General features: G+C 44.7%; 1 protein-coding gene across 1 annotated transcript; it reads left to right on the forward strand.

Annotated features, from left to right (window-relative positions):
• Positions 7,989–11,779, forward strand: LOC8074323 (disease resistance protein RPM1). The gene is made up of 3 exons (XM_002449118.2): positions 7,989–8,169; positions 8,270–11,178; positions 11,271–11,779. Exon 2 carries the CDS (start codon positions 8,354–8,356, stop codon positions 11,132–11,134), a length of 2,781 nt encoding a protein of 926 aa, XP_002449163.1. The 5' UTR covers positions 7,989–8,169; positions 8,270–8,353; the 3' UTR covers positions 11,135–11,178; positions 11,271–11,779.

Here is a 16,980-nt window from a genome sequence, read left to right on the forward strand (position 1 = left end):
CTGTCGTGCCAACACCGGCCTGTGCTGGGCCTAGGCGTCGCAGACGCCAACGTGCCTTCGATATGTCTGCGGTACGACGCAGTGCGCGCCTAGCCAACGCTAGACCCATGTCCCAGATGCAGCGTGCCCAGAAAAATCTTTGCCGAAAACTTGGCCTACTGCATGATGACCTTGAACCTGTGGAAAATGCTTTGCAGGATTACATCGCCATGTTCAATGGCCCGCTGCCGATGGACACCATCGCCGCACTGACGGAGATATTCAACCTGGACACTGAAGAGACGAATGATGCTGATGATGCGCTGCTTCGCATGGTGGGTGAAGGAGTCGAAGAACTCCGTGACGCAGCCATCCTCACTGCAGCGGCCTAACAAGCATTACAGGCTGCACAATTCGCGTCCAGACATTTAAATATGTATCAAGCTACCTTTTTTCAGAATTTGTTCAAGTGCTTCGTACTTTCCGTCGTCGTCGTAGCTCGGGCGGTATGCCTGTTTGCAAATTTGTTCAGACGTCCTGAGTTATGTATGCCTAAGACTTTCTTCAGTATGCATCAAATTTGCTTCACAACCACCGGTGATGCCTTCAGAGCTGCTTTGTTACTCCTGTATGCCTGGAGTTGCAGATCAGTCTTCAGTGATCTGCCTCCAATTATGCAATGTTCCTACAGGCTGCCTTTCATGCGTACTTTACCCCTCCATGGTTGCACAGAGTATTGACCTTTTATCCTGGAATGTTAGAGGGCTAAACCAGCAAGCTAGAAGAGATACTGTTCACCAGATAATAGCTGCAACGTCATGCAACATTGCATGCCTGCAAGAAACTAAACTGTCCCAAATCTGTCAATATGATGCCTCGTATCTTGGTGGCTATCGCCTGCGTCAGTACGCTTATAAGCCGGCATCAGGGCCTTCTCAAACGCGGGGGGGCATCATCATACTATGGAGCGACTGCCGCGTAAGCTGCACTGACATCACCATTGGAGAATTCCATGTCTCCATGAATGTTCAACTGAAAGACTTGAACACCAGCTTCCTGCTTACTGTGGTATATGGGCCATCACGTCGTCGTGCGGACAAGTTACGATTCCTCGATGAATTAAAAGCACTAAAGCCAGCGCCTAGCACGCGGTGGCTCATCACAGGCGACTTCAACCTCATCTACAGAGCCGCTGATAAAAACAATAGGAACCTAAGCCCACGCCTAATGCGCCATTTTCGCGAGGCGCTAGATGAGTGTGATCTTGCTGAAATTAGCCTGCAGAACCGAAAGTTCACTTGGAGCAATGAGAGGCTTCAACCCACGATGTCAAGGCTCGATCGTTTTTTCTGTAACGCAGATTGGGACGCCACCTTTAGCACCCACACCCTGAACGCGTTGTCGACATCACTCTCCGATCATTGCCCTCTTTTGTTATCTGACCAATCAGGACCTAGAACGCCAAGCTCATTCAAGTTTGAAAACTTCTGGATCAGACTCCCGGGCTTCAAAGACGTTGTCAAGAATGCATGGGATACTACATTGGAGCACCATGAGCCGTTCCATGTCCTGTACCACAAGCTGCGCTCTACCTCACAAGAGCTGAAAGCATGGAGTAAGGAAATTATCTCTGATGCCAAAAAACTTTTTTTCATGGCGCAAGAGATCATCCTAAGGCTTGATATTGCCCAAGAAAATAGGAATCTCACGGCTGCTGAACTGTTGCTGCGGGCAAAGCTCAAAAAAAGAATTTTGGGGCTAGCAGTGATCGAAAGAGCTAGGTCCAAGCAGGCTTCGAGACTGTCGTCCATCAAGCTGGGCGATGCCAACACAAAATTTTTCCACCGCAGAGTAAATGCGAGAAGGAGGAAAAACTACATCCAGAGGTTGAGGCATGGCCAGGGTTGGGCGATAAACCATGACGACAAAGCCTCTATAATACAGGACCATTTCTCGAACTTCATGAGGCACCCTCCAGAACGGCAGCAGGACATAAATTGGGACGAGCTGAATCTGCCATCGCACGATCTGAGCGGACTTGATGCAGTGTTCATCGAAGAGGAGATAAAGCTTGCTATTCAACAAATACCATTTGACAAAGCACCGGGGCCAGATGGATACACTGGTGCTTTTTTCAGATCGTGCTGGGACATCATCAAGGTCGATGTCGTCAATGCGGCAAATGCCTTCCATTCACTGCGTACAAGTAGTCTTGCGCTCCTCAATTCAGCCAACGTGGTGTTGATCCCCAAAAAGGATGGCGCTGAAGCTATTACTGACTTCCGACCCATTAGTTTAATCCATTCCTTCGCTAAAATACTCGCCAAGGTTCTCGCACTACGGCTAGCACCCCATATGAGCTCCATTGTCTCCCCAGCACAAAGTGCTTTCATCAAAAGGCGAAGCATCCACGACAATTACATGGCTGTCCGCAACGCGATAAGACGCTACCATAATTCTAAGCTACCAACTATATTCCTTAAGCTCGACATCACCAAAGCCTTCGATTCAGTAAGATGGGAATATCTCCTCACGCTGTTGGATAAACTCGGTTTTCCTAGTCGATGGCAAGACTGGATCGCGGCGCTTCTATTCACCTCGTCGACGAGGGTGCTATTGAACGGCATCCCAAACGCGCCTATCAAGCATGGCAGAGGGCTTCGTCAGGGCGATCCGCTATCACCTCTGTTGTTCGTCATAGCAATGGATCCACTGCAGAAATTGCTCGATCTGGCAACCGAAAAAGGATTTTTGTCTAGGCTAAGGGGAAGAACAGCCCAACTTAGAGCTTCAATGTATGCTGATGACACGGCCATCTTCGTGAAGCCAACAAGGAAAGACATCTTAGCTTTGGCTGAACTCCTAACATTATTTGGCGAGGCTTCAGGATTGAAAACTAACTTCCAAAAATCGACATTAATCCCTATACGGTGTGAAGGATTAAATCTTAATGAAATCCTTGCTGGCTCACCGACGGAAATTTCATGCTTCCCAACTAAATACCTAGGCCTGCCGTTAACACCTCAGCGACTAAGGCGAGTGGACTTCCAGCCTCTGGTAGACAAAACGGTCAGCAAGCTCACTATATGGAATGGGCGCCAAATTAACCCGGCGGGTCGCTCGACCCTAGTTAAAGCTGTCCTTACTTCGCAAGCAGTCTACTTCCTCACGTCCCTCCGTGCGCCAAAAGGAATAATCAAGGACATCGATCGGCAGAGAAAGAGATTCCTGTGGGCAGGTGCTGAAACGCTAACAGGAGGAAAGTGCAAGGTCAATTGGCCGAGGTCAGCTAGACCCAAATACTCTGGAGGCTTGGGCATCCTCCACTTGGGGAAATTCGCAAGGGCGCTAAGATTGCGATGGCTGTGGCGACAATGGTCTCCAAATTTTGATGGTAGACTTGGGGATGAGACCCCATGCAACAAGACTGACAAGCTTCTCTTTGCGGCATCCACGACATTGACAATAGGGGATGGGGGAAAAGCGTTGTTCTGGACAAGTGCATGGCTTGACGGCCAACGGCCTTGTGACGTTGCGCCACACCTATTCTCCACTTCCAGAAGGAAGAACAGAACTCTGCAACAGGCACTCCGTGATAATAATTGGATTCGTGACATCAACATTCAGCATCAAAGTTTCTCTGCCCAACACTTAGTTGAGTACACACACTTTTGGCAAGCAACCAGGCGCATAACTCTAAGAACGGGCACGCCAGATAGCCTTGCATGGAAATTTGAGGAAAATGGCGAATACACAGCATCCTCTGCTTACCACGCCCAATTTGTTGGTGCAACTAAAAACACCTTTGAGGCACTCATTTGGAAACCTTGGGCGCCACCCAAATGCAAATTCTTTAGCTGGCTTGCGATTCAGAATCGAGTTTGGACTGCAGATAGATTGGAAGCCCGGAGATGGCCAAACCAACGAACTTGCACTCTATGTCGACTCCATGTGGAGTCAGGCCTGCACCTGTTCAAGGACTGCAGGTTCACGAAGCGCCTGTGGAAGGAAATCTCCACATGGGCGCAAAACTCCTACCTGCACCCAAGTGCATGGCCGCCAAGCAACACGACCGAGGAATGGTGGATGGCGATATCAAATGCGCCGAGTACAAGTAGGAAAGGCCTACGTTCACTCATTATACTAGCTTGCTGGGAGATCTGGAAGGAGAGAAATGCGAGAGTGTTTGAGCACAGAGAGTCCGCCAATTTTGTGGTACTTCAGAAAATCAAAGATGAGGCGAGGTTGTGGATTTTGGCAGGAGCAAAGCACCTCTCTTCTTGCATCCAACGACACCATCTTCGTTTTGTACCCTAGTTTTTTGAGCTTCTTTTTGTTGCTTTGCTTTGCTTACTTGTCGTCGGTTCTTTTAGCTGTGTATAGAGCCCAGTTGGCTGGGGTTGTATAGTGCCTGTCTAGGCGATCTCTTCTTTTTAATACAGCAGGCAGCTCTCCTGCCGGTTCGTTTCAAAAAAAAAAAGAATTTAGTTCAAGTTACACTCCAACCCACCCCATAATATGTGGATTGATGTAAATACGGCTACATCCAAACAAGCCCTATTGTGTTAGGCGGTTGGGGAAGAAAGAGATAAGGAGAACTGGAGAAGCGAAAGTAAAAGGAAAAATAAAAAAAACTGACAAATGGCCCCAGCCATTTGAGGCCGGTTCCACTTTTGATGTCTCTATATCAAACAAAAAACGGGTTGGTCCCATCTCTCTCCAACCAAATAGAAAATTGAGTGGTCTGGTCCTATGAACTAGAGATGGGATCATCTTACTCTACGTTACCTCCCAACCAAAATCTCGCTGTCCATAAATCCCCATCGTTTTAGCCATCTGTGCAGTGACCAAGGAGCAGAGCTAGCACAGGAGCAGCAAACAATGCTGATTTGCACTTAAGGCAAGGAGCAGCGTGATAGCCATGTTTTACTTTTATCTACACGAGAAAAAAAATATCAGATGGCTATGACGCCGGTTACATTTGGTTTCCATCCGATATTTTTGAAATTCAAAGAAGTATAAAAGTAAAATATGTCGGCAGTCCCTAAACTTTGGATGCAATGTTATATAGGTCCCAAACTTTTTTTTCTGGGTCCCTAAACTTATCCCGGCCTTTAGCACTGGTCCAAATGGGTTTCAACCTGCTCCATATGCTGATGTGACATGTTGACTTTTAATTAAAGCTCATGTGGGTCTGATATGTTTGGTCTAATATCTAAACTTGCACGACATTGCCACCTAGGTCCTGAACTTACAACATTGGATACTCAAACTTGCTAATACAGGACGTAGTAGTTATTTAAACTTGCACGATAGTGTCGTCGAGGTCCCTAACTTTCAAAAATGTAGTCTAGATCCCCAAACTTGCCAATCGGGCCATATGATATCCAAATTATTATTGTTTGTGATAAGTTGTCTACATGGCTGCTAACTGTGCACCAGGCATGTGGGGCCCATATATTGTCCCTCCCTCATATCTCTCCTATACGCACACCCACATGTCATCCCTCGATCTCCCTCATCTTCTTCCCCTCCTTAATGTCTACAACACTCACTGCTTTTGATCCAAGGGCAAGGAGTCCCAAATTGCCCATGACCGGCCACTATTGGACCCCATGGCCCATGGACTCGGCAGGTGTGTTGGAACGGTGACACGACTTGCTGCTTTAGCCAAAGACCATCCACCCTTCTTCGAGTGCACTTATGGTAAGTACCTGTGGAGAGCAGTTCATATGGTGCTAGGTCTTAGTCCGCCTCAGAATATCCAAAACTGTTTTGATGATAGTTATCCCAGCAGGGGTAAATCTTTTCGATCCTATTATTGACAACAGCGTCGTCTGTTTAGCTAACCAGGAACAAAAGTTATATATGACGTCAAATGTCAACCAAATGCTCTTATGCATGCCCTCTTCAAGAGAACACATTGGCTTCAATCTTGGGCCCAATTGCAACTATCTGAGGAGCAAAGTAAAATGGTATTACAGGCATGCCACAAGCTAGGGAATGTGTACGTGTTTTTCATGTTATTTGGATGGCCTTTTATGTCAAGAATTGAGTTATGAGTTGAATTTTGTTTTGCAAACTCGTTTGGGTCATTATAATGTGAGTCTTGTAATAAGATGATCTGATTTCTCTTTTTATACCAGATATTTTTCCATTTAAAAAAACAGATAATCACTACTACAAGAAAACTTAACCGTGGCGGGCTTTTTGTATTTACCATGGTGGTTTTTGTAACCGCCTCGGCCATAAGGTTACGCTTAATCAAGCATTAACGGAGGGTGTTTATTTGCCTGCCATGGTAAATAATTCAGAAAAAAATTAAAAAGCCCATCGATGAGCCCATTGAGCCCATCGATGGCCCCGCGAAACCCAATCCACCATTGTCGTTGCCGCTGTCGTTGCCGCCGCCGTCCTTGTTGTTCTCGTAGCCAGTGACGAGTTAGGCTGTAGATCCATGGCCGGGGATGAGGTGGCGGCCAGATCTGCCTCCGGGGACAAGATGGGGCCAGATCCGCTGTCGGGGACAAGGTGGCGGCGAGATCCACTGCCGGAGTTGAGGTGGAGGCCAGGGCGACCGCCGAGGAAGACGTGGGGGCGGATCCGGCACCGGGGTTGAGGGGGCCCACGCGTGCCACTGATTTGGAGCCACCAAGGAAGAGGTGGTGGCTGGATCTACCGTTGGAGTTTGGTTGCAAGTCAGATTTGCCGCCGAGGAAGAGGTGGGGCGGATCCACCGCGGGAGACAAGGGGGCTCATGCTCACCACTGATTTGGAGCCGCGCCGCCATGAGAGGGGCACCAGCGTGGTTGAGAGAGAGGGGGGAGGAGGGGCCGGTGAGAGAGGTGAGAGAGAGAGGAGGAGGAGGAGGAGGAGGAGGATGATGATGAGAAGGGGCCACTAATGAAGAGGGGTTGTGGTGTGTCTGCGCAGTATGTTGGGTGAGGGAAGGACATGGTGAGAGTTTTGGACAGGTGGGAGTGAAGCCCTAAGTGGCGCTATCGGGCCGAGATGGGCTGTTTAGGCTCGGTTAATTGATTTTGCGAGACGGTTTTTTAACCGCCCTTGCTAATAGAAAATGACCATCTCGGTTAATGCTAGGCATTAAGGGCATTCCCAATGCAGAAACTATCATGGTTTCTATAGACATTAATTGCAGTGCCACCTAAGCATTTTGGTGATGTGGCAATGTAATTATTGAAGAGATAGAGTAAAACTCATAGAAACTGGGTCTAAGTTAGAAACCATGTCTACACAAAATCAAAATCCAAGACATAAAGTAATATAATTGGCTAAGAATGGAGAGAGAATGAATGTGATTGGATATAAAAATATTCTATAGAAACTATCCATTGGGACCATAGTTTCTATATATAGTGTCTATAAAATTTAATGGGTATAGAAACTATATGTAGTTTCTAGCATTGGGAGTGCTCTAAGCCCCTAACTGAGACAGTTGGAAATACTACCTGCCTCAGAGACCTATTTTAAAGTCTCGTAAAATATTTTTTTATTAGTAGTGAATGCTGCGGTTACGCCCAGTTGTTTTCTAGAGATTAACATGTTATGGACCAAGGACGTATATGGTACCAACTTCAATCGGTGACAGTAAAATAAGTTACTACTCCCTCCGTCCTAAAATAACTACCGTTCTCACTTCCCAAGAAACAACTTTAACTAATAGATATTAAAAAATATTAATACTTATGATATATAATTAGTATCATCGGAAAGATCTTTGAATCTAAGTTTTTAACAAATTTATTTGGATATATAAATGTTGCATATATTTTGTATAAATTTAATCAAACTTGCGACACAAAAATATAAAACAATAGTTATTTTGAGATGGAGGGAGTATGCTGGAAGCAAGGTGGAGTCCAGCTGGCACAATGCGCCGATCAAGGTCCACTGACTTGGGGCTCGTGAAGTCAGCAATCTTCATCTCTGACTTTGCTAAGTCAGATACAGTGCATTATATATTTCTTTATTTGCACGTCCTTCTTTCCACGATGCAAGCTTCAAAAACCATATCCCTTGTTGGTAGTTGACTCGTTGGTCACTGTTCTTGCGCCTTGCAACATCCTTGCTCACAGAATGCAACTCCAACTCTGACGACGAGGTTGACAGTGGCTAGAGCAAGGCCAGATCCGCACTACATGCTTGTTTTCTAGCTTACCCAATGTTCAGGTATCCCCTTGCAGCTTAGCGTTTGTTCAATATTAGTTCCAAATAAAGTTTCCATTTTCATAACATGAAACAAACTCTGAAAATTTGATTGATTTGTCAGGTTCAGCTTTGGTGGTCACACGGTCTTGCTTACACTTTGTTAGTCTAGGAACTCAAGCAAGCGAGCGCATGCAACACAACCACCATGGCTGAGGCTGTTGTCGGGGTACTGATTGGCAAGCTAGGTGCAGCCTTGGCAAAAGAAGCAGCAACCTATGGTGCATCCCTGCTCTACAAGGATGCCTCTGCCCTCAAGGGTCTTTTTGGTGAGATCCGTAGAGCTGAGAGGGAGATGGAGAGCATGAAGGCCTACTTGCGTGAGTCAGAGAAGTTCATGGATACTGATGAGACCATGGGCATCTTCATCAAGACTATCAGGGAACTATCTTTCCGAATAGAGGATGTTGTTGACGAGTTCATGTACAAGCTTCATGGCAATAAACACGGAGGATTTGCAGCCAGGATAAAGAAGAAGATAAAACATGTCAGGATTTGGCGCCGCCTATTTCGAGAACTTCGGGATATCAATACCGAGCTTGAAGACACTGTGAGAAGGAGGGACCGTTATGTAATTCCAATAATGGAGAGACATACTGGAAGCACTCATCATTTTGCAAGGGAAGATACCAATCAAGCTTCGTGTTTTCCAAGGGAAGAGGAACTAGTGGGTATTGAAGATAATGCATCCAAGCTTAAGGGGTGGCTAGTCGATGACTTGGAACAAAGGAACAGCAAAATCACCTCAGTTTGGGGGATGGGTGGAGTAGGCAAAACTACTTTAGTTGACCATGTGTATAAGAGTGTGAAGTTAGATTTTGATGCTTCTGCATGGGTAACTGTGTCCAAGAGTTACAAAGTTGAGGACTTGCTGAAGAAAATTGCTACAGAGTTCTGCATGCCAGTCAATTCTAGCACTATGAACATGAGAAGATTAGTTGACATCATCCGTAGACATCTTGAAGGTAAAAGGTTTATCTTGGTATTGGATGATGTTTGGGGAAAAGAGGTGTGGATAAACAATATCATGCCAGTTTTTCCAGCTAATTGTACTAGGAGATTTGTTCTCACCTCAAGATTATCTGAAGTTGCATCTCTGGCAAGTAGTAACTGTGCAATGAAACTGGAACCGCTACAAGACCAGCACTCTTATATGCTATTTTGCAAGTTAGCCTTTTGGGATAATGATGACAAAAGGTGTCCTTCTGAGTTATCGGATTTGGTCCCAAAGTTCTTACAAAAATGTGAAGGTTTGCCTATTGCGATTGCATGCTTAGGCCGCCTACTATCCTGTAAACCCCCAACATACACTGAATGGAAAATTTTGTTCGACGAGTTAGAATTGCAGTCAGTTGGAAACACAATCCCTGGTGTTGAAACAATTCTGAAAGTCAGCTTGGAGGATCTTCCATATGAACTGAAGAATTGTTTCTTGCATTGTGCACTATTTCCTGAGGATTATGAATTGAAGAGGAGGAGGTTAATTAGGCATTGGATTACTTCCGGATTCATCAAGAAAAAGGAAAATAAAACAATAGAAGAAGTCGCAGAGGGGTACTTGAATGATCTTGTGAACCGAAGTCTACTACAAGTTGTGATGAACAATGAGTTTGGACGTGTAAAATGTTGCCGAATGCATGACGTCATCCGCCATATTGCCATTGAAAAATCAGAGAAAGAATGCTTTGGTAATGTTTATGAGGGCAAGACTCTTTTGGTACATCGAACTCGTAGACTGTCAATACAGAGCAACAATATTGAACTGTTAAATTTGTCTGGTGCATCACAACTTCGCCAAATACATGTTTTTAAAAGGTTTGTTGATATTGATCGGCTCACGCCTATCCTCTCATCTTCAATTTTGTTGTCAACATTGGATCTGCAAGGTACTGAAATCAAGGTGCTGCCTAATGAGATCTTTAGCTTGTTTAATCTGCGTTTTTTGGGCCTTCGAAATACGAAAATTGAGGTTCTGCCAGAGGCCATTGGAAGGTTAGCAAACTTAGAAGTACTGGACACATGGTTTACTTGTCTGCTATCTATACCAAATGATGTAGCTAAACTGATAAAGCTTAGATACCTATATGCAACTGTAAAGGTCACTGAAGGATCTTTCTCGCGTAATCGTGGAGTGAAGATGCCAAGGGGCATAAAGAACTTGACAGGACTGCATGCTCTGCAAAATGTTAAAGCTACCTCAGAAACCCTATGTGATGTTGCAGCTTTGACAGAGTTACGGACATTTTCAGTTGACGATGTTACAAGTGAACACTCATTAATATTGAGGAATGCTCTTCTGAAGATGAGCAATCTTGTCAGTTTGTCAATTACTAGTATGTCAAACGCAAATGAGGTATTGCCACTGGAAGAACTCTGTTTACCAGAAAGTCTTTGTAAACTTGGACTGACAGGGAAGCTCAAACAGAACCGAATGCCTCATATTCTGTCATCTTGGTTGCACCTTAACAATCTCACTCAACTCTATCTGATGTCCTCCAAACTTGATGAGAAGTCATTTCCTACCCTCATGGTGTTGCATAGTTTATGCTTAATTACCCTTGATAAGGCTTATGATGGACAGACATTATGCTTTCCTTCACAGTCATTCTCAAGGCTGAAAGAATTACGAGTATGGTGTGCTCCATGGCTCAACCGAGTTGACATAGAAGAAGATGCACTGGGAAGCCTTGCTAAGCTATGGTTTGTGGAGTGCCCAGAACTCAAGCGCCTCCCTTATGGCCTCAAGTATCTTACGATCCTTGATGAATTACATTTGGTAAATACGGCAGTTGAGTTTATGGAGTTGGCAAATGAATGCGAGGAAGAACTTATGAAGATTAGCCACATTAGAAAGTTTACTATCATATCAAACGAGAAAAACTTTAGGCGAAGAAGTGTTCCCAGCGAAGGGAATGAATTCGCTGCCTGAAGGCTTTGATGCTAGCTACTACTCCCAGATTTCGCATACAAGAGGTATGGTTGTTTGTTGTGGCTTATTGGGGTACTTTGGGGCGAGGCAACATACTTACCACTCCTAAATGTCATGTTGATTTCACTTTCCTCAGGTATTTTTCCTTGGTCGCTGAACTTGTATTGAGCTAGCGATCGAGGTGGCACATGGACACATCCAGCAGCGAAGGGAATGGCATAAATTCTGCATGGGTTCAGGTTGAAGAATGGAGTGTGTCCGTACGTATTTATACTTAAGAAAAGCTAAGTGCAAACAGTTCTGTTAATTGGGTGCTACATGTCATGGAAATTGGGATTTCTATTAATTTGAGAATACTAGTCTACCAATTTGTGCTCCTACACGGGCTAAAATCTTATGCATAAGTTTTTCTACATGCTAATGCTAAAACCTTCTGTAAAAATTACTTATTTACTATTTGCTTATTTTTATTTTAATTTAATTTCAGGGGGCTGCAGCCCCCTATTCTTCAAAAAGAATTACTTATTTTAATTTGCATGTTTTTCTTTTTGTTTATTTATAACTTTGTGTACGTAAAGATATTTTTGATCTTATGTCTATAATTTTTCTCTTTCTAAATCACACCTCCCTGTATATCTTCAGTATATGCATTTATTTTGAATGTTAGCGAAATTATCGTTGCTTCTTACATAGCTGTGCAGGGAATAAATATATTTGGAAAGTCACACTGAATCAGCGTTTTTGCATCTCCGGCAAATGGGAATGAAAATGGTCGGAAACAGTCCGAAAACCCCTCAACCATTTTCTACATCTATATTTAGATACAAAAACGAATGTGAAAGTGGTAAAGCCAAACACAAAAACAAATGTGAACTTATGGAATATCAAGAATTTCGAAAACGAACCAATTTGAGCGGAATTATGTCAAACACAGTGAAAATTTAATATGGAATACCGACCCATATGAACAACACTTTTGCATAACAATTAACAAGTCATGACCAAGTACATAACAGTTAACAAATAACAAGTGCATGGTCAAGTTCAAGTGCATGTAATAATTAAAGGGTGCATGACCCATGGTCTTAAGTATTAACACAATCGGCGACACACAAATACAAAGTCTAGAACAAGCAATTAATAGCCAGCAGAACATCTACGGTTCCTCGGCATCATATATGAAGATCACTTTCCATGTCTTTTGCTTACATTGTCCTCCTCAGACTCCTCATCCCCCTCCTTATCTTTTTTCCTACAAGTTTGCAAAGTAAATTAAAATTAGATGTAGCAACTAGCATGTTTCAGAGCAAGCAGTCAATAAACATACCTCAGTTTTAAGTTTAGTCATGACATTAGGCAAAGCCTTAACCTCGAGATCACTAATAACTGATATAGCCATTCTCGCTTGTTCTCCCACATAAAAGACAAATAAGATAAGACCACAAAATGATCATACCGGCATCAAAGCATCAGATCCCATTCTCCAATAGTATAATTGTTTGCTCCCATTTTTGCTCCCCATTTTGCTATCGAAACTTCAATGACCCGCTGTTCAGGGGTTCGACACCAACTTCGACATCAATATTTGATGAGAGGCCTTGCCATTAAAAATGTGTTCATCACCAAAGATTCTGTCATCAACAACGCAAGCTTCACCAGTATTTTGGCAAGGGGCTTTCCCAATGACTTCGGCGCGATGTACAATGCCTTCACAAGCATTTTGTTGAAGTGTCTTCACCACCAATTCCCGCACCATCGACTATGCCTTCACCAACATTTTGGTGAGGGGGGCTCGCCAACAACTTTGGCATCATCGACATTGCTTTCGTGAATATTCGGCTAGGAGCGTCACCATCAAATTTGGCATCCTTGACTCCATCTTCGCCAACATTTTGGCAAGGGGGTCTTGCGAACAACTTTAGCATCATCAACAAAACTTTTGCCAACATTCGGCTAGGAGCTTCACCATCAAATTTGGCATCCTCAACTCCGCCTTCGCCAACTTTAAGATGAGGCTTCACAAGAACTTTGGCACTATCAACTACACCTTGACTAGTGTTTCAGCAGGGGGATCGACCAATAAGTTCGGCACCATCAACAATGCTTTCATCAACATTTCGGTAAAGTGTTCCTATCAGCATCTTTGACTTTACATTTGCCAACATTTTGGGTCGGAAGAGTCATCATTAGCATCTTTACCTTCGCCTTTGTCAATATTTTGAGCAAAGCAATCGCCATCTTCTTCTCCAAGCGCTAGCCAAGAGAGCCTAGCGAGGAGCGCAATGGACAAGCAATCTACCCAAAGACAAAAGAATTGTCTAGCGCCCATGTGTGAATGCTTGAAGACATGTCATGATCATCTATAACTACTTCACCTAGATTAACTCCTTAGCCTACTTTAGTTACATAAATGTCTTTAGCGAAGGCAAATTACAAAGACAGGACACCAAGGGCTCAAGGTCAAAGGAGCAAACTACCCAGAATAGGTTCATGAAGGCTAGAGTGAAGGTTGCCACCAAAAACTAGCCACCGACAAAGCACTCCCTAGACTATCTATTTATACACCAAAGTTGTTTGTTGAGTCTCAATTGTAATTGGGTCACACTCGGATGTATTCAGCTATTGGGTCTTGTGCTTTCAATTGACTGAATAGTTGAGGATGCTACTATTGGGGGTAGTATTATATGTTAGGAACCCTACTAGTGTCCAAGGCCCAAATACGTAGCTTGGTGGCTAGCGAAATAATATTTAGAGCCCATGTATAGCCCCTAGTGGATTTTTTTTGTAAATATAAGCCCACCAGGAGAAAATCAAAGCCTCTCCTCCCACCTTCCTTATAAAGGGAGGAGAGGGGTAGACTACACCAATAAAAAACCTAGGGTTCGTGCAATCCCTTTTCTCTCATTCACTTGACTTCCTTATTTTCTCTATCATTCCACCCTTCTCTGGTTAGTCAATGGCAGAAGTAGACAACAACATGAATCCAAAGGCTTAGAAAAAGAAATGGGAGTTGTTGATGCAAAACTGATCTGCAAACACAAAGGGCTAATACCCGATTCAAACGTTAAGGCGTGCCAGCCGATTTGACCTTACTATCGGCAAAGGTGATAACTCGAATACTTTAGTCCTGACAACAGCGATGCGCCCGGATGTCACGGCTAAGAGGTACTCACGCGGAACTTGAGAACACGCCGAGCTTAAGTCGACGAATTCCTAAGAACTCGTAGTAAAAAGGAAAAAGTATGACGAAGTCGTCGAAAAAGTGGATGCTGGAATATGAGTAAAAATGTGTGTTTGATTGATTGATAGATTTTTCATTACAAGGCCCTAGGGTCTATATTTATACCCTGCTCAAAGAGCTACAACCAGACACGATTAGAATTCGAATTCCAAATTACACGGAATCCGTATATAAAATGATGTAAATAATTAAGGAAATAACAAAACTATCCCCCGTAACAAACTGAAACTCCTCCACACAACGACCGGCAGCTTCCGGACTCCCACTTTGTTTCATCGGCAGACCCTTTGCCATAGTCATCGGCAGACCTTCTCATCTAGCCATCGGCACAGTCATATCACTGCCTGTAGACTTAGTCACGTTCAACTTCTCCTTCATCGGCAACCATCCTCATCGGCAACTCAGCATACTACCACCTTATCCTGCCATCCTAGACACGTGCCCAAAAACGGTGTCAACACATGCCCCCCAATTTCGGAGTATAAAACTATTAATGCTCCGAAATTCTCTGCAGTAATGATGCCTTTTCCCGCAATTAATGCTCCTAATCTGGTAACCGACAACCTCAATCTGAATAACTCTGATCCTATTCCTCCGCAGATTCCTCGAAATTCCCAACTTCCTAAACGGGCTTTTCTCTCTCAACCGTACATCGGCAATAATACCATTACAAAGATCTGCCGATGTACTAGCCAGGATGTTCGTACAAACGGCTACCTCCCCTCTATCCACCCATCGGCAATATGACCGTTATAGAACGCTGCCGATGGACCGACCAGGAGATCTCGCACAGTAAAATATCTTCAAATAATGACCGCCTCCCGTCAAATCACCTGCGCAATCCCTTGATTACCGTGCGAACAGTTACCATATCTACCTGAGTACCCTCGGATTTCTCGGATGTGGCAAAGAGATAAGTCAGATTTGCCCTTGCCCATTTTGTCCTATAAATAGTTCCTTCTCGGGTACTCCTTCCCCATCACATCATTCCACCACCCAACCTTACTTTTCCAGCGGCGGCGCCATTCGAAACTCCCAAGACCTCCGTCAAGCACTCCTACTCATCAACTCTGGTGCCCTCAAACGCTCTCTTCGCGGCAAGATGGCCGTTAGCTTCGTTGTTCCTGAGGTCTGATCTCCATCCCGTCTCCTGTATATTTTTCCTCGTATCCCTGTTCATCCGTAATTCATTTTACAGAATATCTTCTTTTTCCCCTTTTTTTTGTATTTCTGTTACGCCCAAAATCACTAGGAGTTGTCCAATAAAATTGTCATCCCCACCGATCAACCACACCTTCAATGTCTCGGCCCTCTAGGGGATTCAGATCCAACCGACCTTATCAACGCAGAAACCAACAGGATCCCCTTTAGAGCTGAAAACTTTTCTTTAGATCTGTGGAAAGACGCCTTCCGCTCTTGGCCCAGCCCTACCGTCGGGTGGAAAGACTGGTTCTTGAGGGTCAGCAATTCTTATGAAGTCCAGTGGGGCGAAAGGAAGCTAGCCCAATGCATTAGGTTATCCATTGCCGATATGCACAGGAACGAGTCACTGCTGATAGCTGCGTCCTACTTTTGGTCAGACACCCTCAATGCTTTTGTCTTTGGCCACGGCCCTGCTTCTCCTACCCTTGCCGATGTAGCCATGCTCACTGGTCTAGATATATCTTCTGCCGATAGCACCCACTTTTTTGATACTGCCCCTAGTGCCAAAGTGGAGACTCGCGCTATCGGCGGTTGGTCAGGGTACATTCAGAAGTACCGCGGGAAAGGGCCTGTCACCATAAAGGAGCAAACCACCTTTCTGAACATGTGGCTGGACAAGTTTGTATTCTGTGGTCGATCGGCAGGACCGACTTCCGTCTATCTATCGGCAGCAGAGAGACTGGCTAACGGTGGCCAATTTCCTCTCGGCCGATACTTGCTTGGCGCTGTTTACCATCTTCTCCATCAGGTAGCCCAGAAACTCCTGCTTGGCCAGTCCATCGGCAACTTGGGAGGCCCCTGGTGGTTTATTAATATGTGGCTCAATCTGCACCTGCATAAGCGCCTTGATTTCAACTTGTTCACACAGCACTTCCCAAGAGATATAGTCGAAAATCATGTGTTGGGTGAAGAGGAATCGGCAACGCGTGCCCCCTTGAACTTTGGCGAAGCTGTCATAGTTCTACCCGGTTCAGGGAGTAATCCGGATCAGATCGGCCGATTCTTCCAGACTCTGTATGAGGGTTTGGCCAGAGATGAACGACCATGGTTGGCTTATGATGACCCAGATAGCATGCTCCCTCTGACCTTCAATCCATTTGATGAAGCTCTCGACAGGGACAATGAGGTGATGATGGCAATTGTGACTCCCAGAGCCATTCCAGTGAATTTCTTCGGTAGCACAAAAACCTCTCCCCAGACTTATGAATTTTACACTCCATCGGCATTAGCTCGCCAGTTATCTTTCGGCCAGTTGCCGATCGCACTTCCTTATGCCGATGTGATAAAACCCAGAGAAACCATCAACAACTTTCTTGAGTGGATTCGAGTAGCCCAACTACCACCAAACGCCGATACAGATGTAGATCTGTCAGAATGGGTTCCGGCTGCTTTTATCACTCAG

Source organism: Sorghum bicolor, chromosome 5 (assembly GCF_000003195.3).
Source record: "Sorghum bicolor cultivar BTx623 chromosome 5, Sorghum_bicolor_NCBIv3, whole genome shotgun sequence".
Classification (NCBI taxonomy): domain Eukaryota; kingdom Viridiplantae; phylum Streptophyta; class Magnoliopsida; order Poales; family Poaceae; genus Sorghum; species Sorghum bicolor.

What these genes read in the sequence shown, in the direction of transcription:
- LOC8074323 (XM_002449118.2), top strand. Translation starts at nt 8,354, where the DNA reads ATGGCTGAGGCTGTTGTCGGGGTACTGATTGGCAAGCTAGGTGCAGCC.